Source organism: Bombus flavifrons, chromosome 3 (assembly GCF_040668555.2).
Source record: "Bombus flavifrons isolate JBK064 chromosome 3, iyBomFlav1_principal, whole genome shotgun sequence".
Taxonomy (NCBI): domain Eukaryota; kingdom Metazoa; phylum Arthropoda; class Insecta; order Hymenoptera; family Apidae; genus Bombus; species Bombus flavifrons.
Genome location: NC_138444.1, coordinates 9,059,728 through 9,087,085, shown reverse-complemented (window position 1 = coordinate 9,087,085; position 27,358 = coordinate 9,059,728). Strand labels below are relative to the sequence as shown.

The window sequence follows — 27,358 nt, the reverse complement described above, 5'->3', positions numbered from 1 at the left end:
AACTTTCGAAACGGTGAACTCCAGTAGCAAAAATACAGCTCGGGAATACATAAACAAGTAAAATTGATTTCAGCGATAAAGATACAATATGAGAACACGTAGGAGAAGTTTCAGCAGTAAAAAAACGATTTAAAGATGTTTAACGATGTAACGATTTAACGATGTAAAAGATGTCAGCGGCGACGCTGAGCTAAGTATTCCAATAATAAAAAGAACAAACAAAGTACACGTACCGAAAATGAGATTTCAATTCAGAAAGAAAGCAAAGGATAAGGAGACCAAAAAAAAATACATCGCGACAATGAAAAGAGCATCGCAACGACAGCAAAAAAAGAAAGAAAGAAAGAAATAGGAATTCCAGCAATGTAGGGACAATACGAGAACATCTGGTTCGGCCATCGTTCCATTTTACAAATCTACGAAACCCCCGGCGTGTTTCGACCCTTATTTCGCGTGCACGCTCAACCCATTTCCATATGTATACACCGCACAATATAAACAGAAGCATTAAGCGTCAATCAGAGTGGAGTAATTTGAAGCAGCGAGCCGTAAGAGGAAGTAGAATCTCGGTGGCGCGTCAACCTCGAGCCCCAAACCATAATAGGATGCAATTTAGAAACGGTCGAAACAGACAATACCGCGTCCTTCGAAGCGTAAATCATCCACCGCGGCAAGAGTGAGAGGATAGAGTGTGGAAACTGCAATGGGTAAAATGGGAGGGTGGAAGTGCATATCTTAATTACAATATTCCCACGAGCTGAACACAGGACTCTTGCCCGGTTCGCCAACCAACCCCTTAGCCTTTCCAGCCAGCCTCTAGGAATTTAATTAATTTGCCAGTGGCAAGCAGGCTTGCTCCTTGTCGCCACTCTGAAATATTGTATCCTTCCCACCCTTTAAAACCCAACGCCACCCCACGAGTGCCACCGAAGTATCGCCTTTGCTCTCTCTCTCTCTCTCTCTCTCTCTCTCTCTCTCTCTCTCTCTCTTACTCTCGTACCCTGATCTTCTGGTTGCTTGTATTCTTGCAACGCAAGACGAGCACGCCTTGTTCGGATATCATTGAATTTCGCTGGGATATTGACACGAGAGTCTTCGTCGTGAGACGAAACGTCGGACCATCTATTTCCAAGTATTTCGTAGCATCCTTGTCGATACGCTTTGTTTTAAGTTTGGTGTTTTGGTGAGTTGTTAAGTTTGTGGCAAATTGAAACTTGTTATTTTAACGTTTGTATAGCGAACGATAAATTTATAGATCGGTATATCGTGTGATATTTTATACGAAATAAAACTATCTTTAAATTTCATTATAACCGTTTCCACTTTGCTTAGTTTACGTATGAAATCTCTAAACTATAGTATATCTAGTAGATAAGACTAGTATAATACGAGTGCATATGAACATGCCACTCTCACGTTAATTTGCTTTCGTTAGAGAATGTTTTGTTTTCAAAATTTAAATAAATGTTTTTAAATGAAGTTTCTCTTCATTTGCTTTTTGTAATATAAAATAATTGCGTAATATAAGATAATAAATGTTATATGTATGTGACTTCAGGTAACAATTAACAAGTGTTCTATAGGATGAACGACCAACTCTTCCGTTAGAAATCTGTCTGTTTACTCGGACGTTGGATAAAGGAAAATTATGTAGGAAGCCATGCAAGACAAAATGGAAGAGCGGTAATTTTATTTCGTGTATGAAAGAGTAGAATGAAACGTTTAAACGTTGCTCCTCTACGATTAATATTGCGTGAGAGCAGAATATAAGCATCGTCCGCGAACTGATACCGGAACTTAAGTGCTTTTTCTTTATCCAATCTCAACATCTTGCCAAGAATTATATTATCCAAATAATCACTCAGTCATTTCCAGATCACTTATATCATGATTTTCGAAAAATACTCCTCCATTTAAGCAAGCGTTAACTCTCGTTAATTAAAATAAAAATTCATTGTATTTTTCTTTCGAACGATTTACGTTTAAAATATTTTTATTAAAAATTCTCTATTCTTGAAACCTTGAAACCATTGCGTGATGAGATTTTTGAAAAATCCAATTCTCTTGATTTACTATTGTATCGGTTGCCAATGAAATCCTTAAATTTCAAATACACGTGTTCCATTAGAGGCCGTTAATGAACCAATCGGTTGCACGCTAATTAATAAATTTGCAACGTATTTTCTTTTGTTCTTTTTAAATCTTTGGTTTCATTGTTCGTTCACTGTTGGATATTTACCGATAATAACGACATTTTGTTTCCGACAAACAATTGCTTTCGAGAATGAACTTTAACAATGTATATGCCGGTAATGAGCGAGTGGAATGGAAACTTTCGATTTTACATCTACTATCAAACGAGAAGATATGCTTGAAAGGATAAAAGCAAAGAGATTCTGTTACGAACGAAATAATTATTTAAGTGACCGTTTCAATTTACATTTGATACATCTATCCACGTTGCTGAATAATTTCCACACATTTGCAATTCAACATTTCTACGATATCTTCGAGTAATACGATCGGTTCTCTCTTATGATGAACGTAGGACACATAGCCAAGGATATTGAAAACTGAGCGATTAATTTCGTGACCGTGCATCCATCATCATTACGTCAATTTCAGATTACCGGGCAGAAGACGGGACCTTCATCCTCCCACTACAAGATGATCCAAGCAGAACTCGAAAAAACAAGTCATTTAGTCGAGCACGGAAAAAAGAAGGGGTGGGGAGAGGGCCTGAAAGGGCTCAACTAGAGAAAGGAAAGAAAGGATGGATCGTGGAGGACGAAAAGCGGCGAAAGATGGATGAAGAAAAAACGGCGTCGCGTCAAGGCGAGGACGGTTGGCCATCCGCCTCATCTGCCGTTGAAAAGGTGAAAATCTTGATTTGAGTGAGCGCTTTAGATCGTCGCGCCCGGAAAACTCGTAAAAAAGCACCGAGAACGCCAGGAAATCCTTCGGCAAAGCCATTAACGACGATTTCTCCTAAGCCATCGAATCCCACTTCTTCCGTCGATGTCTTCCAATGTCAACCCCATTCCAGGGCTCGTCAAAGCGGCGCCATCGACGTGCCGTGAAAGAGAAAGAAATAGAAAGAGAAAAAAGAAGGAATGAACGGGAGGAGCGAAGAGAGTCGAGTGGAAATGACGGAAGGTAAAGTTCCAGCAACCAAGTAACGAAGGGAAACGAGGAACTGTGAAAAATGCAAATGGTACGATCAGGACGTGAGAGGGGGGGGAGGAGGAGGAGGAGGAGAAGGAAGAGGAGGTAATTTGTCCTCCAGCTGATAAGTCTACACAAAAAATACGAAATTTGCTTTAGACATTCCAGGTCATCGAATTCGGGTTACATGTAGAAACCTTTTTTAGTTATAATATGTATATCATATACTCATATATTGTACCAAATAAATGGCGAATTGTTCTTAATTTCAACAATAAGAAACAATTCATAAATACTAATACGAAATCTTAGTAATGAAAGTGGCACGAGGATACTAAGCTAAAAAGTACTCATGATTGAATAATTCTCTCAATTTGAATGCCATTGAAACTGTCTGGACCATGATCAAATCATCTATATAGCCATCTTTAAATGCTACGTTCTACTTACTTATGTTCAATCTGTGGACAAAAACACAGAAATTTAACACAATAGTGCAGACACAAAGACAGTGCATATAGATCATACGGGAAAGCAAATGAGCTATAGGCCTATAACGAAGATAAAGGGGAGAAATACAAATCACTAGCATGTATATGTATAACAGCGTAATAAGTAATGAACTTTAATGTTAGAATTCGTTCACGCTTCTCAATATCACTAAAAACAGGAAAGAAAATTAGAAGTTTTAAGTGATCCTAATTTGATGGCCAGGAACTGCATAGGGATTAAAAGACATAAAGTTCCTTCCTTATCTACAATTACAGATCGAAGAAAATGCTTAAAAATTTTAATATTTGAAAAGTATAATTTTGTCAATTATATAGCTCAAAATAAAAACGCAGCTATAGAATACGAATTTAAATGTGCATCTTTAAGATTTGTATCTTTTGTAGCTTTAAATATCTCGATATAAGTCTATCTATCAAGAGTTGATAAAATAGAATAAATAAAGAACAGAGTGTAATAGATCTCTTATGACTATTTAATATTTTTAAGGAACATTAGAAATGTTTGAATGAAACTTTTGAAAAAGATTTTTAAAGATATTCTGTTTTTAAGGTTACAGCTAAATTTTATGCAAAGAAAGTATTAGTGAATGTTAATTGACATCATTGCGAACTCTGTTGACGTGAGTTCGAAATAATCGGTCGATATTTCAGCATATGGCCATATCTAATTATTACCATCTGTGCCATTATAATAATATAATAATAATAATTTAAATTGTAATAACGATTCACGTAATCGTCGATTCATAAAAGTGGAATTATCATTTTTTGAGAATGCAATATTATTGTCAACATTATCATTACAGGGTAACTGACAATACAGGAGTAGACGAAAACATTCTATTTACCTGCTGTGGCATTTATTTGCGGTCCTTAGATTATTCAATGATTAAGTGTACTGCTAGTAATAATTATGTACATATCTTTAATTTCGGAATTTTAGAAATGTAAAATTACTTTTAACGAAAGCGATCGATCGCAACGATAAATGAAGATGACTGATGAGTCAATTGAAAAATTTATATTAAAAGTATCTAATTATATAGTGTTTTTATTGCTATGGTACACTTAAATTAAATTACATCGTAACATCAGCCACAACATCTAACATATTATTGTATATTTAATTAATAATAATTAATAATTGTTCGATTTGCAAGATGCTTTATCTCAATCACACTATTAACAATAACATGCCTAAACGATCGACGATCAGGCTTGACAACACAATGTAAGGATTTAAGGGTAACTTTTGCATTTTACTGTGTTCGTCCCGCGTCTACATATTGTCTTGTAAGTTACACAGTAAAATGAATGTTTTCTTTGCTGCGCGTTTATAATGTAATATCAACCATTGTAAATGATCTATATAAGAATATAAAAAAGTAAGGTCAGAAAAACACAGCAGATGGTTTTCTAACTAGTACGCATTCATCACAATCTTCAAACACACCGTCAGATGTTATTTATCTCGATCACCATACTTGAATAATATTGTTATAAAATTTCTTGTATCACTGTAATGTACGACCAAAAAAAATGCCTCTTTGTTTGCAACCACATATAGTAATTCCTGAGATATTAAAATATTATTGTACTAAAACATTTGATCTTAATAATATAGACTCTACACGCTGCAACTTGCAGAACATTAGTGTTATCTATTGGCAGCAAATATGTATTAAGGTGGACTTGCGTTTATGTTGCTTATGTCGAGACTACTTTGTAAGTAGTTTAGAAATATGTACTTATTCATATGTTCGTCTTCCTTGTACGCTATGTAACATCAAATCGATAAACACATTTATTAAAAACAAAAAAATACTGTTCAATTGGTAAATGTATTAACAACCACTGAATACTTGAATCTTTTTTTTAAAGTCGACTATCTTTATCGTGAATTACTTTGTGTTTAAGCAGTTTGCTTTATAGTATAAATTCCTACAAAGCCCATGTCACTTGCATTGTGAGTGCAAATAGCGCCTTATACGCAAATTTCATGTATTCACATAAAGAAATGCATGAAGATATTTCATTATTTCTTATCGAACAACCCGAAAATCTGCTCTTTTTCAACTTGTAATATAAGATGCTGTCGCATCAGTATATGTATCTTCACGTTATAACTGCAAGCTGTTAGTAATACTTACATCTAAGACCTCATATATGGATAATCGTATTCACGCAAAGGAACAAATGTTTCTTTGATTGACTGTGGCGATGCCCAACGAAGAACGTAATGAGGTCCGCCAGCCTTATCATTTGTTCCAGACATTCTACTACCGCCGAACGGTTGCTGACCAACAACCGAGCCTGTCGATTTATCATTAACATAGAAATTGCCAGCTGTATATTTAAATTCTTCGAGAGCTCTTCTCGCCCATTTTCTGAAGAGTAACATTGTATAATGAGATAAAGTACAAATATGTTAAAAACGAAATGAAATGCTTACTCGTCTTGCGAGAATATCGATCCAGTTAAAGCATAAGGTGTCGAGGATTCTACCAATTTCATCGTTTCATCGAGGTTTGAATCTTTATAAACGTATATTGTTAATACAGGGCCAAATATTTCCTCTGTTATTATCTTATCTGTAGGGTCTTTTGTTTCTACTATTGTCGGGTCAATGAAGTATCCAACCCTAATGGAAAGAAAAGGAATTAAAAATAATAAGAAAATACATATTTAACAGATTGTATGTAAAATGAAACGTACGAATCATCGTATTTTCCACCGCCGATAATTTCTAAATTAGGCGATTTTTCGGCATATTTGATGTAACCAGAAATCCTCTTAAATGCAGTAGCATCTATAACGGCTCCGGTGAACACGGTAAAATCTCTGACGTCGCCAATCTTAAGTGCGTCACGAAGCGATAAAAGGCCTTCCTTTATCTATATATATAACAGTGTTTGAAATAGGAAAAGACTGAAATCAAAACTATGTGTGAAATCTACCTTTGGCCACAATGATTCTGGAACATACATTCTACTGCAAGCTGAACATTTTTGACCATTAAATTCAAAAGCGCTTCGTATGGTCCCATTAATAACTGACTCTATATCAGCACTCGCGTGTACGAAATGATAATTTTTTCCACCACATTCGCCTACTAATTTTGGGTAGTTCTTATACTTCCCCAGATTTTTACCAATTTGTACCCACAAACGATTAAACGTGGGAACTGATCCGGTAAAATTAATCCCAGATAGATAAGGTGAAGCAGTTATAGTGTCACCAAAAACGGGTCCTTCACATGGAACAAAATTAACTACACCTGGTGGTACACCAGCTTCTTTACATATCTTAAAAATCCACCAGTTAGAAAGTAAAGCTGTATCAGATGGCTTCCAGAGTACTGCATTACCCTAAAATGTGTGATACAACGTTTGTAATATACATTTATTGTATAACATGTACTGCACTTGAATTTGCAGTGTATAAATCATTTGTATAGTAAGATACATAAAAATGAAATAATAAAAAAAATGCAAACCATTAAAGCAGGTGTATAGCTAAGATTACCACCAATGGCAGTAAAGTTGAATGGTGATACTGCTGCAACAAAACCATCCATTCCTCTATATCTCATTGAATTTAATGTTACTTTAGAATTGGTTGAAATTGGTTGATATTTTAAAGCCTCTTTGGCAAAATATGCATGCATTCTAAAAAAATCAATTAATTCTGCTGCACTATCGATTTCTGCTTGAATAACAGATTTGCTCTGTCCAAGCATTGTAGCAGCATTTAATTGCTGTCTGTATTTTGTTGCCATCAAATCAGCTGCCCTCAACCAGATTTCTAAACGCTGTTCAAATGGACATTTTTCCCATTCACGCTGAGCCTTTACAGCAACATCTATTGCCTTTTTGACTAGATCAGGTGTCGCCCAATAATATTTTGCAACCTTTGCTTTATGATTATGTGGCTGAAATATATATCATAACTGTCACTAATATATACTCTATTGTTAGTTTTTTACTGTATGTTAGTTCTTTACTATTGTACTTGTCAACTTACCATAACTTGATATCTACATAAATCTGTTTTAATTTCTTCATTTCCAATAACCAGGGGTACTTCTTCACAATCACTGGCCATTTTATCCAAAGCTCTTTCCAATTCTGCCCTCTCAGGGCTACCTTTTTTATAAGTAAGGACAGGTTCATTTTCCAAAGGAAATTCAGCAGGATTTGGTAATGGTATTATTGTTCCTAAACATCTTGTACCAATTCTGTTTAGAAAAGTATGAAATATATATAATTACAAGTAATAAAAATCTAAGAAATCAAACACATTTCAATTTTAGCATTTTTTTCAAGTATTTTCACATATCCCTTTTATACATTCATAATGTTTATAAATGTACTCGTATCTAAATTTACTGATATAGAACATAATAAGATTAAAAGAGAGAATACATATTAGCTTCTTGATACCATCTGTCAATATTTATCTATGTACTTTGTAGTAAGAGTTAAACTCATGATGTTATCTTCAGCACAAGATTTTCTCTAATCAATCTTTTATTTTAATAAATGATAAAGGTAATAGAAAATAATACAAAAATTATAAAAATAAAAAATTATTATTTATTTCTATACGCATTATAACACAAAAGCAATATTTTTATTTATTTAAAATCTAAAATAAAATCAAAAATATATCTTACATAAATAAAAAGGAGAGAGAAATTATTTTCAGGGAAGAATGTTATTTTAAACTTGCTTACATGTGTCAAGCCGACATTCATGGTCAGATTATTACATAACAGAAATTCAATGACCCATGTCATTACAGTTATCGCTGCATTACTAATTACACATTAATTTGATAACGAAAATTATCCCAATTGAATTAAATCAATGAAGTTGCGGATAAGTTAAATGGGTGAAGTGAATGAATCGATATAAAGGTACGCTCGTTTTAATTATACAAAGCGGCCTTGTAATAAAGATTCACTATTTTCAGTAATACATTCCTTTCCAAAATATCGCGAAACATTACATGACATACATTGTGTGTAAAATTTTGAATTCAAACAAATCGGAAAGAAATAGTTGTAATCTAAAAAATGTTACATATCAATAAGCGAATATTGGCGCTACCGCATAAAATTTTGCTGTGTATTTTATACATTTACAAACGTCCGTTATAGCAGATGTTACCATCTGCTCTATCCATATGTATTGGTCTGTAAAAATATGTTTCAAGGGCGCTCACATATATACAATGAATAAAAATATTATTTCAAAGTAATATTAACACGTAATCTGATTATCTCAAAGTATGAATATTTATGAATAATTTTATAAGAATCATTCAACAAAGCAAATTAAAATCGAAATACGTACATATATGTATATGTATATATATATATATATGTACAAGTGATATGACACGTTGATATATAATAAATATAATAAAGTTCATGCTTCCTACACGCATCCTCGTACGTATGTTCACATTTACAGTCAATACTACAAATCTGGCTAATATTAAATTTTACAAATATGTTCTATATATTATAATATAAGTTTACAAAAAAAGCGCAAGAGTAATGCATTAAAATGGATATTGAAAAGTGACCCGCAAAAATAGTTAAATAGAGAAAAATACAAAAATACATTGACAAAAGTATGATAGTCGGTAAACTACCAAAAAAACACCTTTCACGTCCATATTATAGTGGAAAATTCCGATGGAGCCCACAAAGTAGTCTATCCTTTCCGTAGACGAAGAGGTATGTGAACAGAGAAGTTTAGACAAAGAAAATGAATCAGAGGACCAATAACACACCAATGAGCTGACATCTACATATAAACGCGCCCCTTCGTTTATGATCGTTATTACATAGTGTGTGTGTTAATACGCGAAAGTAATCAATATATCATAGTGGGATTTAACATATCTGATAAAATACACAAGACACAAAATACGAAAGCTTTAATTTTGTTTATACGTGTAATTTTAGTTAGTAATTTCGCGTTTGGCTACTCACTTTTGACTGTTAATTATTAACGCTTGACGGCAAAGACTCAACATTGTCTTTTTTGGTTCTTTTGATTTATATTCCCTTTAGAACTTTTTACATGAACACCTTCACGTTCGTCGTAAAAATTTTGCAAAGGTATCAATAGACCTTTCTCTCTATAATCACTGTAAAGACTGATTAGGATGCTGAACTGTCGAAACTACGAAACTCGACAGTGGCAACCATCGAGCAAATAGTGAGCCAAACCTCCCCCCATGTATACCCCACCCTCCATCAATTCGACTATGAAACAGGGCCGTAATAAGATTCCGAAAAGTAGGGCGTTGGTTAATTCTTGAATAAAAATATGTATAACAGCAAAAATAGGTAAATATACAATTATAGATTAATTGTTATTTATAAGATATTTTATCCGAAAAGTTATTTCATAAAATTTGTAACAGATTATTTAATACATAAAGTATTGAAAGAATCGTCAAATATTTCGGTATCAAAATGTCGAAATATAAAATATTATTAACTCTCTATTAATAACTATAAATATCGAGAAAAAAACAATTTGGACTATTTTGATCCTGTTTAAGGAGGTATATTTGGATTCATATTTAAATTAATCTATTAATACCTATATATATATATATATATATATATAGGTATTATATATATAATTATATATATATATATATACATATAATTATTTTATTACATTATATAGATATTATATAGATATTAATAGATTAATTTAAATATGAATCCAAATATACCTCCTTAAGCAGGATCAAAATAGTCCAAATTGTTTTTTTCTCGATATTTATAGTTATTAATAGAGAGTTAATAATATTTTTATTATATACATTATAATAATGTAATAAAATAATTGTATATATATATATAATAATAATATATATATATAATAATAATATATATATATAATAATAATATATATATATAATAATAATATATATAATAATAATATATATATATAATAATGTAATAATATAATTATATATATAATTATTTTATTACATTCATTTGGTTTGCATTTTGTTTCTTTTTTATGGAATATAGTATAGTATCAATACAAAGTAACATCAATACAAGTAAGTAGTAACATACAAAGTAACAATGAAATTGATGAAATTTAAACAAAATGTAAACCAAATGAATGTAATAAAATAATTTCATTGTTACTATGTATTGTTTCAAATATCTAAAAATAAAACATATAAAAAATCCGTCGATCTTTTTGTAGCCCAAACAATATTATTAATGTATACTTTATCAAATGCACAAAAATAGATACAAGGTCTTAAAGTAATGTATTAAAAAATTTAATTTTCAAAAAATATATAATCAAAATGTTCACTTCGGGTACATTATACTTTCATAGATTTATGATTCATTGTATATTATAGGATTCTCTGTCTAATCATACTTTGTTTTTTCTTTTTGTCTACTATGAATTATAAAGAAATTTTATCAATATAATGAGGAAATAAATGAATAATTCAACTTGTACAAATCATTTAATTTAATATTGCAATTATCTAAAATTACAGAAGATGTTATTAGCAAGCGGACTTTTTTCAATTGTCTTCTTGCTGCATTTGTAATTCACGTAATAGTTGTGCCCTTTGTTTTTCCAACTCATCCTCTGAAAGTTCATGATGTTCGGCATTTTCAGTCACAGACCCTTCACTATGTGCAGAAGGTCTTCTATGTTTTTCTTCCTTTCGTTTTCTTTCTGGTGATTCTTCAGAAGACGGAAGTCTCGAATGTGATCGCTATACCAACCATGTGCAATTATTAAACTTAAATCTAAACAAACTTAGAAAATTGTTAATTATATTGCAATATTAATTGAACTTACGGAATGACTACGACCTCTCTTCTTTTTACTCTTCTTCTTTTTTGATTTTCTAGTATCAGACTCGGAACTATCCGATTTGCTAGGAACACTTGGTGATCTTGATTTATGTCTTTTTTTCTTCAAACCTTTATCACTACCTTCAGACTCCTAATACAGAATAAAAGGATTGTGTAAAATAAATATTTAGACTGTAAAATTGTATAATATACTTACACTATGTGATCGCGACCGTGACTTCCGTTTCACTTTTTTTGTTTTCTTTTTTTTACTTCTAATGTGATGATGACTACAGCTTTCTTCAAGTTCATGTTGATATTCCTTGAAAATTCTAACTCTCTCGCTTTCTAATGTTATTGCTTTGAAATCTGGTTCTTCTTCAATCTTACTTCTTACATCGTCCCACGTCATTTGATAATCAACATTAAGAGTTTTTAGTAAATTTTTAAAGCCAGTTTCTAATTTCTTAAACTTTCTAGTTTCTTCCTTTACACGTTCTTTCTCTCGGGCTTCAGCTTTTTCAAGTAATAAATTGTATGTTAATTTTACATTGCCTGCATCTAATGTTGCAGATTTTCGATCCTCACATACAACCGTAGCAAACTCTTCAAAAGTAGTATTAACTTGCACTTCAAAATTTTTATCTTTCAGAATTTCTCTGATAATTTTCTTTTCGTCATGAAATCTAGATTTCAAATCTTCGACATAAAATTTAAACAAATCTAGCGGAGTTGATCCAGATTGTCCAAGCATAGCTGAAAATCTTAAATCAGCAGATAACATTGGGTAAAGTTCTACCCACAATGACATGGATGTTAATTTTCCTTGTTCATGAAGCTCATCCAACAAACTCTGTGAAACAATTGTTCTTATTGAAAACATTAGTAAAAGTGATATAAAATTTCATAATTTTGTAAAACTTACTATAAATGCGTCTCTGTTCTTTCGTTCTTGTCTTTTTCTACGTTTTTTCTCGTGTTCTTTCTCTTCTTCTTCATCCTTTTCTAGTTGACGTATATGATTTTCAAAAACAAGTAACGCATCCTCTTTATCCATTTCTAATAAGTCTGCATCTTCTGCAAAAGCTGCGTGTTGTAAAAGTAATGCTTGTGCTTCTTGCCAAGTAGTTCTATATGTAACATCTGTCATAGTGTCTAAAACTTGAGCTAATCTTTTAGTATTTCTCTTTTTTAACTGTTTTGCTTCTTCTTTTTCACGTTTGGCTAAATTAAAAATAACATCCTCATAAATATCCCGTCGATCTGAATCACCAACAGCCCTCCACACTTCCAAATTACCAAACATTTCTTCACATTTATAATACTTTGTTGTACTTGTCATTCTATCATTTTCTAATAAAAATTGTTCCAAATCTTCCTTAGCTTTCTTCAATCTGTTTGAAATGAATTATCTATTTTACTATTTTTTATTTATTCTGTTAAAATATGCTAGTTTTATATAATATTACACAATGATACTTACCTTAATCTTTCTTGCTCACGTTCTTCTTTAAGTTTCTGTGTCTTATATGCATTGAATGCTTGTTTACGTTCATTTAATTTTTTCATTTGTGGATATCTAGGATCGCTTTGAATTAACTTCACTGCTTGTTCCCACGTAGCATTTGATGGAACATCTCTTTCTCTTAACAATTCTTTAAATGCTTCAATTGCTTCCTTCTTATCTTTAAATTGCATTTTTGGTTCAGGAGTACTGGTACGACTATCATTTGCTGATCCTTTTGCAGAATTGCTATCTTCATCTGGCTTTGCAGGTGGAGTAGGAATGTTTATTGCTGCAAGAGTTGCAGCCATGGCTTGTTCAATTGCAGATTTTCCACCTGGTTCTGGTGTACTAGTTTGAGATGTATTCGCAATTGCAACATTTGGAGATAAATGTTGAATACCTGCAGGAACTATACTGAAAAGGCAAAATATTGATAATTACATTTACAACCTTAAAGCTTCTTTATCATATGTATATGCATATGTGAATTATAATAAATATAATTTTTACTAACGTATTTGTAGCACTCGCAACAACTGCTGCAGCTGCAGCTGCAGCCTCTTCAGCTGCGATTCTTGCTTTTAGTTCTTCTAGCTCTGTAGGAATGGTCCACCTAGACTCCTTAGTTGTCACATTATGATAATATACTTTTCCATTCTCTGATTTATATTCTTTCCAAGGGCATTGTGATAAAAGCAATTCACTAGGTGTTTTTAGCTCATCTGGTTTCTCCCACAAAGATTGTTTTGTAGCACTATTATAATAATACGTCCTTCCATCAGGAGCTTTATGTTCAGTCCAATCAGTCTTTTTTTCTGTTGTTGCAATAGGTTGAACACCTGATGTGGCTTCACTTGCTATAGGTGCAGGTGGAGGAATACCTGGTGCCGTTATTTGAGGAGGTGCAGCTAAAATATAAATAATATTTAAATAAAGCACATTACTTCTAAAAGATGAAAAATATCCTTTAATCAAAAAAGGTATTAACCTATTACTCCAGCATCAGGTGGAGGAGCAGCAGTAATTGGAAAACTAAAACCTGGTGGAGGTATAGAAAACTGTGGAGGCATTATACCAGGTGGACCAGGTGGTAAACTAGGAGGAGGTATAAAAGGTGCAGTAGGCATAATAGGTGGTACAAAAGTGGAAGCAATATTTGGAGTCGCTGGTGGAAACCCTGGTACCGCAGTAGGTGGAGGTATACTATCATTTGAAGCCTGTAACATAATATAATGTACAAGTTAAACTTACAAATAATCAAATTAAATGTTTATATATATATATAGAATCACACACATGTGTAACACATTATAAAAAATTATTTTCTAAATTTATTCTCAGAAGATTTAATTCAAGTGTACTTTTCTCAAATATTATCAAAATAAAATAGAAAAGAAATTAAAATTTTGAGAATGTAAATTAAATTATAAAAATTCTCTTTCAAGATAGTTTAATAAATAAGTATAAACTTATTAACTACAGAACTAATATGTAAGGTTATTAATCGCTTATTCATTCATTTTACGTTTAAGAATACCATACCATTTCCTACAGAATGAAAATGTTTTCCTTTTAAATCAAATCATTGAAAGTAGAATTATTGTAATTCCTTATAAATTAAATGATATAAGCAACAATATTCTATTTCACATGTAAACTATATCACGTTGTATTTATACTCAACTAGATTCTATGTATATGATGATTATAAGAAATGAGTGAACATTGCGGGCATATAGATTAAAGGTTGGTATACAAAGCTACGCTAAAATAAGACAATTATATTAATGTTTTAATCCAATATTTCGTTTCGATTTATATTTCAAATTTCTAAAAATATTATAAGAAACCGAAATATTTTTTGATAAATAATTATATGATCACCCTATAGTATATTATATTTCAATTCTAATTGAAATAATTTTTATTTCCGACTATATTTATTTATTTACTTATTCCTTCTAACTAATTACTTAGAAGAATTATATGCATTGAAAGAAATAAAATTATATACAATACACAAAAATCATACAATGGAACCAGTTTATCTACGTTCATTCAAAAATAGTTTCAGTTCAATCTACTATTATCAACATCAATGGCAATAACTGTGCTACGTATACATAGTTCTCACGTGAAAGTTTTAATATTGCAGTAAAAATATATTATATCAAAGGATTAAATATCGTGTTTGATAATCAATGATTTGCATATTTTCTGAAAATACTTTCTCAAACAATATAGGATAATGCTTGTACTTGTGTTTAAATTTTGACATTTGTCTTCTATCCCAACCTAATTTTGATGTAAATAAAAATCTATGGAAATTTATATAATTTAATAAAAAACTACAATATCATACAAATTTTGCCAAAATGTTTAAAAAATTTAAAGATAAACTCGCGGAAGAAATGAAACAATCGCCTGCCAGGTTACAGGCAAGCATGCAACAACTAGCACAGGTTTGACATTTTATATAAAATTAAGACATAAATTATGTATTTTGTAATTTGCTTAATAAAATAAAATTATTGTGTACTTATAAAAAAATTATTACTTTTACAAAAATACATTTGTCATATCCGATAATTAAATATATGTTGACTTACTAATATAATTGAAATAAAATTTAAATATCTATCTTATATATTAATAACTTGGTTTAATTTAGGCGGTAGTATCTCCTGCTTTGTCTAACAGTTCAGTACAAGAATTATCTGTATCTAATGACAATTTTAGTTTAACGGAAGAAGGAGATGGTAAGCCTTTCTTTTTTATATATTGCTTTATTACTTTAAATTTAGAAGAATTTAAGTATAAAAGTAATTATTTACAGAAACTCCTAAAAATAGTCCTGCAAAACATGGTTTTCAAAATGTAGATTTAATGTCACCTACGTCAAATTCTATAGGTGTTTCAAGAAGATCATCAGTTAGCAGTATTACTAGTGATACTTCATCTCTTTTTCCAATTTATGAAAGCCCTGCTAATTTGTATCATTTACAGGTATTACAGAACATTTATCATCAAGAAGATATAATATTTTAAAAAATTATTAATATTTGAATGTAATTAACTGTCCACTTTCATTTCCTTTTTAGTCTGATATAGATCAATCTGCTAGTGAGATAGATGAAAATATAAATCCACAATTAGATAAAATTTCAAAAGATCAAATATATTCAGCATATCGGAAAGTGCAAGCAAAATACCACAAATATCGTGGAAGATATACAGATTTAGCAACACATTATAAAGAATTGGAAAGGGCAAAAGGCAAATTAGAATCAGTCTTAGTAGAAACCCAAGATAAAGTATTAAGAAGAATAGCTGATTTAAAAGAACAGTGTCAGTTAGAACAACAGGCCAAAGCTCATTTGGAAGAAGCATTGAGAAATGACATTGAAGAAAAAGATCACATAATAAATACATTAAATACAAAGGTAATATTAAAACATTTACTATTATTGTATTATATCAGATTTTAATGTTATATGCATTGCAGATTAAACTTTTACAAACGACTGGACCAAACTTAGAATCTACTTTACCAGATACTACTAATGATAAAGGAAATTTAAAAGATAATCTCATTGACCTAAGTACTGGATCATCGATTAGTTCTGAAGAAAATGCTTTGGTAATGGAAAATACACAATTAAAAGATAAACTAAAAAAATTGGAAAATGTTGTTTTGAAGTATAAAGAATCTTTGAAACGAAATAAAGACAAATTTTCTGAAATATTAACAGAAAAAAATATATTAGAATCTCAGTATGAAACATTAAAAAATTCCTATACAGAAAAGGAAAAAGAGTTAAGTTATGCATCTACAGAAATTAAAAGTTTAACAGATCAAATGATTATTTTAAAAAAACGCGAGGAAGAGTCTGTAATATCCTTAGCTGAAAATAAACTTTCGATACACAGAGAATTAGAAGATAAAGAAGAACAAATCAAAAAGCTACAGTTGGATTTGAAGCATGTGACAGAATCCAAAGAGAATCTAAGTGAAATTGTTAATAAATATAAAGCTGAAGTCGAAGAACTAAAATTATCACATAGTACTCAAAATTCAGATTCAGAAAAAAAAGAAATTGTACAAGATATAACAAATGAAAAATCAGAAGCTTTAAAACCAGTACAGCAAGAAATGCAGCAATTATTAAATGATCTAGATGAAAAAATGGGCTCAAAACATCATGGAGAAGATTGTAATAAAGAAAACATAGAAAAAACTACAAAAGTGCATGATACTGAAATATATCAAAATATAAAGTCTAAATTAAATGAAAAGGAAATTGAACTTCAAGAGACAAGAAATAAATTAGAAGAATTGCAAAAGATTACTAAAGAATATCAAATACATAAAGAAGAACTATATATGGAATTTTCAAATTACAAATTAAAATATACAGAGCTTCAAAATGAACAAAATGCACATAAAATTGTTGCTGAAGAAAAAAGGAAAGAAGCAGAAGCAACAATTGAAAAATTACAAGCTACCATACAAAGTCTTGATAAAGAATTAGAAAATATGAGAAATGCTCTAATTGATAGAGATAAAGTATGTGAAAATTACAATGCTAAAGTTGATGAATATAAAACAATGCTTGAAAACATGAAAGAAAGATTATTGAGCCAGGAAGTGGAAATGAAAATTCTTAAGGAAAAAGTACAAGACAATACAGAGATAATTACATTGAACAATGAGTTAGAAATTAAAAATACTGAGTTATTAGGAGTATGCACACAACTTCAATCCTGTAAATCTACTATCTCCGATCTTAAAAATAGACTTCAAACAGATAGTTCTAATATTACTTCACTTCACGAAGAGAAAAATAATTTAATTAAAAATATTTTAAATTATAAAATTTCTACTAAAAAATTAAAGGAAGATAACATCTATATTAAAAGCAATACAGTGAAATGCTTCATGGAGATTAACAATGAAATTTCTGTCTTAAAGAATGGATTTGATGCTTTTCTAAAAGCGAATAATATTATTCAGAATAGTGTAAATGTGCAAATTAAAAATTTCCAAATTAAATTACAGGAATTTGAAGAACTTAAACAAAAATATAATCAATTACAAACCGAATTAAAAGATACTATATATCTTAAATCTAATTTGGAAATAAGTTTGGAAAATTATAACAAACAACTAAATGAGATGTCCATGAAATTGAAGCAACAATGCGAAGTTGATACAAAAAATCGTAAACTTATAGCTGAGATAGATAATCTCAATTTCAAATTATATGACTTACGAAATTTACCTGAACAAGTGAAATTATTAATGATAGAATCTAAATCTTTGCAGGAAGAACTTAATAATGTTAATGATATGAATCAATTACTTTCAAATGAAATATCTGATTTGAAAGTACAACTTGAAGAAGCAAATAGTAACACAAAAAAATTACAGGAATTAGAACAGAAATATGTAGAAGCAACAAAAATTGCTACATTATTAAAATCTGAAAACCTTAATTCCAATAAATTAGAAGAAAAAATAAACACTTTAGAATCAGAAATAAAAGTTTTAAATGAAAATTTGTCTGAAAAAGATAAAAAAATAAATACCTTAAATGAAGAATTAGGAAGTAAAGAAAGTTTTTTAGTTGATTTAAAAGTCAAAGATGAAAAATATGAAAATGAAATCATTGAGCTTACAAAGTCAAATGAAACTCTACAGCAAAAAGTACAAACAAAAATCCAGCAATTAACGAAGTTAAAAACTATTAAACAAAAACAAGATGCCACTATTCAAAAATTAAATGACGAAATTAATGAAGTAAAAACTTTAAATGCAGATTTATTAGAACAGTTAAAAACATCGGAAAATGAAGTAAATATATTAAAATCTGAAAACTGTCAAATAGTAGCATTAAAAGATAATAATGCGGCAATCATTACTGAATTAGAAAAGCTAAAATTAATTCATAATGAAACCAATTTGGAAAATAAGAATCTAAAAGATAAGCAAAACGAATTTCTAAAACATAATCAAGAATTAAATGAATCTAATGAAAACTTAAAACAAAAAGTTGTAAATTATGAAAAACACAATCAACAATTACTAACTGAAAATACACAATTAGGAAAAGAAATTGAATCATACAAAAATCGGTTAAATGAAAGTATATTATTAAATACGGAATTACAGTTTAACAATCAGGAACTGAATTTCCAACTTGAAGAATTAACTTCATCTAAGAAAAAAGTAGAAGAAATTGAAGAACATCTTACAAAGGAAAATGCAAGTTTACATAATGAAGTAGATAAATTAAATTTATTGTTAGAGAATAATAATAACATGGAAGAAAAAAATAAAGAACTACTAATGAATTTAGAACTTTTGGACAAGGAAGTTGCAAGATTAAAAAATATTGAAGAGGAAATTAATAGCTTAAGATTAGAAATAAATGGCTTAAATAAAGTAAAAAGTGATTTAGAAAAAAAGCAATTACAAAACAGTGAACTAATTACTGAAAATTTATCTTTAAAAAATAGAATTATAGAATTAGAAAATACAAATACGAAATTTCAATCTTATGTAAATAATTTAGAATCTAAGGTTTCCAGTTTAGATCAAATAGAATGTAAGAATATTGAATTAGAAAATGAAGTTGATACATTAAAATCTACAAATATGGAATTATTATCTCAAATAAAGAATAAAGATGTAGTAGAAGAACAATTAACAACGGAAATATATGAATTAAAACTTATAGTAGATGAAAAAGTAGCAGAGTTAAAATTACTAGATACTAAAAATATGGAATTGTTGAAAGAAATTGAAAGGTTAAAATCTTCATCAGTGGAAGAGGAAGTAGCAATAGAAACAAACAAATCAATAACTACTGTTGAAGATTTTAAAAAATTACAAAATGAAATAAAGGTTCTTAGAGAAACAAATACTGCACTAAATGAAAAAGTAAAAAGTATAAGTAGTAGTGAAATAGTACATGAGTTTTCTACTAAAAATAATGACAAATTGGAAGAAGAAAATAAAAAATTAGAAGCACAACTAGATGAAGCATTAATAACATTCCAAGCAAAAGAACTGGAAATGCATTTCGTTAGTAATGAATTAAAAAATCAAGTAGATACTTTGAAGCAAGAATTAAAAACAAACGAGGAAGAGCAAAGCATGAGATTAAAACAACTAGTTAAGGAATTTCAAGCACAGTTACATGATAAGGAAGAAGAGTTACATGCTGCATTAGAAAGACGATTTGGTAAATTAGAATTCTTTTTATAATATTGTTTCCATTTTACATATATTTATACATATTTATATATATTTATATATGTTTAACAGAGATGATATTTCGGCTTGTAATAACAGATTATATATACCGATACGGTGTTATCATCTCGTCGAAATTGTTTTTAAATTAACGAACCCAACCCATATACAAAGTGAAAAAATCACCTTGTATATGATGATAATAAATATACAAAAATATTATAGTAATATATTGTAAATATATTATTGCATTTCCCTGTTTAGATCGTCAGCAAAATTATGAATCAAATCTTATTCAACAATATAAAGAGCAATTAAAAGATTTCCAAATAGAATTAACAGCCAAATCTGAGCAAATTGAGAATCTAATTTTAGAAAATAAAAATTTAATGTCACAAAAAGCAAAAGATATAAACCAGTTAGTGGAAAAAATTACAATAATGAAGAAAGAACATGCAGATGAAATTAAAGAAATAGAAAAAAAATGGAAATCAATTGTGCAACAGAAAACTGACAAGTTGGAAGCAAAACACGAAGAAGAGATTAATGAATTAACACAGGAATGGCGAAATGAAAGGAGGGTTGGTTACAACAAAGTTATAAAAAATAGTAATACCTCATAATTTACAAAATGACGTTTTATTTTATATTTCTTTTTTTATTTACTTTCAAGATTTTGTTATATTTATATTACTTATTTTAATTTTATGTAATTATTTTTTCATTTTTTATTATTTTATTTATACTTTTGTCTCTTTCAGCCTGATATGCAAACTGATTTAATTAACAAGGTAAAGTTCTTTCAAATTTGTAAACACACCAATTTTACTAATTGCAATTTTATTATTATTTAACATAAACATAAAAATAAGCAGTATAAGTAAAAAATTAGAATTTACTAATTTTTATTAATTTATTTAGGAATTAGAGAGCACTTCACGAGTTGCAATGGCAGCTGTACAATCAAACACTGGTTCTTTTCACACTCTTCAACAAACCCTAACAGCACAGAGGCGAGAATTAGCTGAACTTAGAAAATTAATGAAGTTAAGGCATGATACACTAGAAGATTCAACAGAGATTGAATATCTTAGGAACATTTTATTTGAATACATGATGGGAAGAGAAACAATGGTGCTTGCTAGAGTGATCGCTGCAGTTGTCAAATTTGATCAAGAACAAACAGCAAAAGTACTTAAGAAAGAAGAAGATAAAATGACACTGGTAAAAAGTTTTTAAATTTTTTGAAAGAATATTTACATTTTTAATTAATATTTATTTAATTAATGTTTGAAAAACATTAATAAGTTATTTAAGGTAACTTATCAATGTTTTCCAAACATTAATTAATGACATTAACGTAACATTAACATTAATAACATTAATTTATAACAGATAAAAAGCAAATACCTGTTAATAAATAGGAATAAAATTAGCTTTTTTCGAATGTTTTATTTATTTTGATATATATTACAACTTAACTTTTATTATATGTATTGCATATATTAAAAGTGTTTCTAAATCTTAATTCTTTAATGTTTCAGCTTGGTTCTCTAGGTCTTACATAGTGCAAAATTCTGTATATTTAAAAATTGTGTAAGTACTTTTGTATATTAGATTGTAAGTATCTTGTATTTATTTATGGAATATGTATTTTAAAAAGATGACTATTATTCTGCCAATATATGATATATAATATGTAGAAAATACATACTGTAAAAAGCTTGACACAATTTACAGGTAGAAACAATTTTAGATGTGATTACCTTGCTTCCTAATATATATAAATATTCTATGATAAAATAATTATAAATATTAGCTGTTCATCTATAAGCATGCCACTATCTATTAACTTTTATAACCGTTTATAAATTTATTAATAGAATAAAAATTTACTGTTATAAAGTTGTCACAGATGTATTTGCTTTCTTGTAATTTTTTATATAATGAAGTGTAAAATTGTCAACATTATATATGTTATAAATAGTTTAACTTGAAAAATTAAATTTCATTTCATATAGATAAGTATTTTAAAAATAGTATTTCTATTGTATATAAATTATGTAATTAATATGTACTAATAAATAAAGTTAATTTAGAATGGAAGTACTATTAACTCTGAATTTGTCATTAATTTTATTATGATTGTTTTATTTACATAAAATCATACAAATACATACTACACTAATTGTGACTGGATATTTTGCATTTTTTGTTTAAAATAATCTATTTGTTCAGAAATTGGAATCCTTTTTTTAGTAAACCAAGTAGTCTGATTTCCAACAGGTGTAAACATATATCTACCCTTACTTCCCAATAGCACTCTTAAGGCTCTATTTCTCTGTGATAATTTTTCATAATATTCCACACCACCTTGAATATATTTATCACCAAATTTAGATATTATTTCATTGACTTCTGTCTCTCTATAATAATCTAATCCATTATGTGTTAATAAGGTAAAAGTAAAAGTTCCAATTGCAGCAATACTCATACATAAAGCATTTTTACCCCATTGCTGTTTGGTAACTTTTAATTTTAAACAAAGGAACTCATACATTCCCACTCCTATTAATGCATCTGCACATGCATTCACACTTTTAATTATTGGATCAAAAGTTGCGACTTTTAAAATTTGTTGAGCTACAGCAAATTTTTGGGCATTTTCTGAGAGTACTAAAGACTTATGAAATTCCTCGGTAGCTTCTGCATCCCATTGAAGTGATGCAGATTGAATTGATATGTTTCCATTATTTATATGACTAATATCATTATATTCAAAATTCACTGGAATTCCAACTAAGCCACCATACTTTGTATATGTTGATCCAGCATGAAACATTTCTATATCATGAACGTTAAAAAATTTAATACGTTCTTCTGGTATCATTGGTCTATATAATAGATTTACATCATCTAGTATTTCTTTAAGTCTTCTTTCAATATCTTTTCGTATTGGTAATTCATTATTCTCAAAGCTATTTATAAAATTTTAAAATTGCATTATAAAATTCTTAATATCTTCTCACACTTTTTTATACTTACTCATATCTGGCTCTAATTTTTCTATATTGTTGCAATAAGAAAGTTTGTGGAAATAATTGTACGGCTGCAGCACCAGTTATCAAAGTAAATTTCACAAATGCCATTGTAAAACCACTTTTTTACAAATTCTGAAATAAAGAAGATGAGATAAATAATGATTTACAATAAAGAAATATAACAAAATAAATCGAGATAAATGACAATTTATAGAGGTCAATAAAAAAACATTCATAGTTCCACTTATTTGCATCTAACTATAACCTAAAAATATGAAACACAATATAGTAACATATTAATTGACATTATAATTAAATATCTATAAAATCTGCAATATAACTTTTATGCTGTTAAAATAATTCAAATACAGTTTGAATTACATTGTTACCAAATAATATTCATGTAACAATGCAAACAAAAATTAAATACCCACATAAAGTATGTATTTTACGGATTATGTATACGATTATTCTAATACATCTTCAAACAGATACTATGTATACTAAATAAATATTTATAATTTATACAGTGTTAGTCTATATATATTTTTTATGTACCATTAAATAATTAAGCTCTAATTCAATATTACATTTATATGATATTTAAAAAAAAAAATGTATGTATATCATATATTATCATTTATCATATAGATGTTGTATATAGTTTACGAAAAAAATAGCACAAAAGATATTTGCGATAAGATTAAATCTATATAGATATTTGTAATTTGTATATATTTTCGTATATCGTTATCCGTATCATTTTGAATGTTTATAATCCAATAGCAAGGACTGTTATATGTTTAATACTAGTATATGTATGTAGGTTCATTACTAACACTTTCGGTTGCCGGTAAAAAAAAATTTAAATATAAATCCCGAGAACAGTTTGTTTCTCGTGACACTCAGTTTACAAGTTCTCAGGATGGATACCAGTACGTGTGTTCCTAACAGTCAAAATGCTCCTCAATCTAGTGCACAACGAAAGTTTTATCAGTGGGTACTCAAATGGATAACTGGTGTACATGCGCATGCTGACTGGAACAATGAGGAAATGCGCGACATTCGACATTCAACAAAACCGGACGTAGCAACGTTAGCCAGTTTTTTACAAGCGATCGGATTTAAACTACTCTCGTTTGAAAGGCACGATGATTTACATGCCTCAGGAAAGAATGATAATAATGTTGAAACACCTGATCAAGGAGTTCTTAGAGTTGCACTCGAATGCGATATTTCCAACATGAGGGCAGTGTTAGAATTAGGAGGAGTCATATGTAAATGTCCCAATTCTGATCACATTAAGGACGCATCCTTTTGGACTATTAGTGGTACCGGACCTGTTGGAAGCACCGTATGCAAAAATTAATAATTTCTTTCATAATTTCTATTAAACCTGGCTTTATCTAAGTATTAAAGTGAAATTATGCTGAGGTGTTACTGAGGTGATCGCGCGAATTAAAAAATTTAAATGTGTATTAATTTTAGCATTTACATCGTTTATCATCTGGAGTTTATTGACTTCCAACATTTACAAACTTGGACGGGGGGCAATAAATAATATAAAATGTATCGAAATGCTTAAATTGAGAGCTTCTCAGTCACATGAACTTGGGTTTTATGAAAGCATTAATAATTAAAATAAATTATCTAATGCTTATAGCGTTTAATATTATATTCGGGATGGAATAATTTTTATTTTACGTGTAGTAATATTTCTAAATTTAAGCATCATTTACTACGTATGTAAATAGCTCAAGTAACTAAATAATGTATAACTTGCGCAAATGAAAGTAAAGATATACCTCTATTATGCAATTTAATATTTATCTGAAGTACGACAACGTTCAAAACTGAAATTTGACAATTTGACAGCAAAAAATTAATAAATATATCGAGTATATCGATTTAAACATATCTTCTTTATTTTCCTCAGAAAAAAATTAATACAAGTTTACGATTTTAGTTAACAATCATGAAAAGTACAGTAAGAAGTATACAGTAAAAATATTTTAATATTGTATTTATTTTCAGGACAATATATCACAAAAAATCGAAGAAACTGGTAGTACTTTATTACCTCGTTTACCAAAAGATGTTGTTAGACTTTTGCGTGACGTATCATATAAACTATTCGACACAATCGTATGCGAACCGGATGTCAATCGATATATGGACATTTTAAACGCTTCACAAACAAGTAATACGTCTTGTAAAACTGCGCAGAATAATTTAACAGGAGACATTGGAGTTACGCGAAGTCATACAGAACCGGAAATGTTTCTTCGTACAGATGATATGAGTTTAAAAGTGGGTACTTCATTTATATAATATTGTACTATTATAATATAATTTACATAATATTTATATAATATTATATAATATAAAAATAATACTTATATTTTTATTATTTATATTTTAACTAATTTGATTACGCATTGTTAGTGTGTTCCTGAGAAGAAAAGTAGGAGTGTAAATTCCGACCCATCTGTAAGTCGTGTTATGTCTCCAATACAATCAGTTAAACCTGTTTTACAACGTCAGAAAACATGGGACATCGAAACCGAAAGTTTAAACGAAGAACCACGGCCGTCACCTCCAAAGCTTACGAGTTCTCCCTCTGTAGTTTCTGAATTATCCAATTCCTTAGGGCAAATTTCTTTACAGAGCGAAATTGAAAATCCTAGGATTGTAACTGAATATGTTTTAGGGGCATATCAAAACTTAGAAAAGGCTCTTAAGGTGTTACTGATCAAGAAACCAGAGATTTCGAATGATACTTCTCCCATTCAAGGCAATTATCTTATTTAGATAGATGAATATTATTTGAAAATAGTAATATTCTACTGGAAAATATTAAGATCTGTTTATCTTCATAATAGATAATGACAGTGCATCCGTAAGATCAGCACCTGCTATTATTCTTAGTCCCTATAAATCAAATCGATCAAGTACATGTACAATCAACAAACCTTTATCAAAATCGACGAATGAGCAACAGACGCGAGCAAAAGCATATTTGACGTTAACGCCGAGAGCACGTCGTAGTATCGAACCAATGCTTCCTAAATCTACGACACGAAGGAACTTAAAACCTGAGCAAGAAAATGTAAAACCGACGCTTCGTCGCAGTAGCTTCCACATTCCTTCGACTGCTAATTCTAATATCTCATTGTTAAAATCTTCGGATACAGGACAAAAATTTTTGGCGAGTAAAAAGTACAGCGCAAGTAAACCAAATCTCACGATCAATTCCGACCTGTCGAATAGGTATAATTGAATCTTACTAATTAATATTATATATGTAAATATTTAAATTAAGCTATTCCTAAAATTGCAGAGGTTTATCGACAACAAAAAAGGTTGTATCTTCAGAACAACAGGCATCACCAAACTTGGGAGCACTTAATACACCGAATACTCGTATGTCAATGATTAAACCACCTACAAAAGTCTCAAAAACAATACCCATTAAAGTGAAATCAATGAAATCTACTCTCAAGATGAGTCCAGGAATATTGAAGAAATAAAAAGCTAACCTTTTAAAGCGATAAATTATTATTTTTATCTTCATTTATATTATTTAATTAATAAGCATACTTTAACTTTACGTTTATTACGTCATTTTAAACGGAGATTTACCCAGGTATTTTACTATTATAGTATTTAATTATTTTGTAATGCCTAAAAAAATATATATGTTGTTTCAAATAATTAATATATTTCATTCTTAAAAAAAGAATTCGTACTCTCTATACAGACTGATAGTTACCGGAGGTTCGTATTATTGTACGTTTTGAAAATGGCGGGCTTAGCATGCCATCTTGAAATGTTTTAGATCAGTTAGAACTTCGCGGTAATGTAGTTAGTGTTGTGAAATTTATGATTCGATATTTGAAATATACTTTACTGTGTTGTGCTTAATATGACTATAAATTAATAAACAGTAACATCAGTACCAAATAATTACAGGAAACATATAAAGAAGTTGTGACCATTTTGATTGGTGAT

General features: G+C 29.4%; 5 protein-coding genes across 12 annotated transcripts in view; 2 read left to right on the top strand and 3 right to left on the bottom strand.

Moving 5' to 3' along the window:
• Positions 1-9,923, bottom strand: part of P5CDh1 (delta-1-Pyrroline-5-carboxylate dehydrogenase 1) — a 59,776-nt gene extending 49,853 nt beyond the window's left edge. The window contains exons 1-8 of one of the 4 annotated variants that reach the window (XM_069132647.1): positions 9,682-9,923; positions 7,701-7,914; positions 7,174-7,608; positions 6,635-7,045; positions 6,393-6,571; positions 6,130-6,318; positions 5,828-6,064; positions 2,397-3,295 (exon numbers count right to left, since the gene is read on the bottom strand). In XM_069132647.1, coding sequence (XP_068988748.1) covers positions 5,830-6,064; positions 6,130-6,318; positions 6,393-6,571; positions 6,635-7,045; positions 7,174-7,608; positions 7,701-7,914; positions 9,682-9,725 — 1,707 coding nt within the window. In that variant the 5' untranslated portion in view covers positions 9,726-9,923 and the 3' untranslated portion in view covers positions 2,397-3,295; positions 5,828-5,829. Of the gene's footprint in view, positions 1-2,396; positions 3,296-3,607; positions 3,627-4,710; positions 6,065-6,129; positions 6,319-6,392; positions 6,572-6,634; positions 7,046-7,173; positions 7,609-7,700; positions 7,915-9,681 lie in introns of those variants that run through there. The other 3 variants (XM_069132649.1, XM_069132648.1, XM_069132646.1) reach the window with 3 other exon arrangements.
• Positions 9,924-11,019: 1,096 nt separating this feature from the next.
• Prp40 (pre-mRNA processing factor 40) lies at positions 11,020-14,726 on the bottom strand. The gene is made up of 8 exons (XM_069109308.1): positions 14,591-14,726; positions 14,037-14,265; positions 13,563-13,956; positions 13,025-13,462; positions 12,467-12,935; positions 11,759-12,394; positions 11,546-11,692; positions 11,020-11,459 (listed from the first exon to the last, which is right to left on the bottom strand). Exons 1-8 carry the CDS (start codon positions 14,591-14,593, stop codon positions 11,262-11,264), a joined length of 2,514 nt encoding a protein of 837 aa, XP_068965409.1. The 5' UTR covers positions 14,594-14,726; the 3' UTR covers positions 11,020-11,261.
• Positions 14,727-15,131: 405 nt separating this feature from the next.
• On the top strand, positions 15,132-22,298 carry LOC138178357 (golgin subfamily A member 4). 2 transcript variants are annotated; one of them, XM_069110134.1, is made up of 9 exons: positions 15,132-15,510; positions 15,720-15,807; positions 15,885-16,054; positions 16,150-16,491; positions 16,554-20,295; positions 20,571-20,887; positions 21,068-21,097; positions 21,228-21,530; positions 21,851-22,298. In XM_069110134.1, exons 1-9 carry the CDS (start codon positions 15,424-15,426, stop codon positions 21,872-21,874), a joined length of 5,103 nt encoding a protein of 1,700 aa, XP_068966235.1. In that variant the 5' UTR covers positions 15,132-15,423; the 3' UTR covers positions 21,875-22,298. The 2 variants fall into 2 exon arrangements, with proteins under 2 accessions (XP_068966235.1, XP_068966236.1); XM_069110135.1 differs by lacking the exon at positions 21,068-21,097.
• Positions 22,299-22,423: 125 nt separating this feature from the next.
• On the bottom strand, positions 22,424-24,325 carry LOC138178359 (transmembrane protein 177). 4 transcript variants are annotated; one of them, XM_069110140.1, is made up of 3 exons: positions 24,187-24,325; positions 23,352-23,479; positions 22,424-23,284 (listed from the first exon to the last, which is right to left on the bottom strand). In XM_069110140.1, the coding sequence occupies exons 2-3, from the start codon at positions 23,453-23,455 to the stop codon at positions 22,486-22,488; spliced, it is 903 nt and encodes a 300-aa protein (XP_068966241.1). In that variant the 5' UTR covers positions 23,456-23,479; positions 24,187-24,325; the 3' UTR covers positions 22,424-22,485. The 4 variants fall into 4 exon arrangements, with proteins under 4 accessions (XP_068966241.1, XP_068966243.1, XP_068966242.1 ...); XM_069110142.1 differs by lacking the exon at positions 24,187-24,325 and adding an exon at positions 23,906-24,065; XM_069110141.1 differs by lacking the exon at positions 24,187-24,325 and adding an exon at positions 23,782-23,937.
• LOC138178362 (uncharacterized) lies at positions 24,273-27,271 on the top strand. Its single transcript, XM_069110146.1, has 5 exons — positions 24,273-24,701; positions 25,382-25,657; positions 25,793-26,141; positions 26,230-26,617; positions 26,688-27,271. The coding sequence occupies exons 1-5, from the start codon at positions 24,273-24,275 to the stop codon at positions 26,875-26,877; spliced, it is 1,632 nt and encodes a 543-aa protein (XP_068966247.1). The 3' UTR covers positions 26,878-27,271.
• The last annotated feature ends 87 nt before the right edge of the window (positions 27,272-27,358 follow it).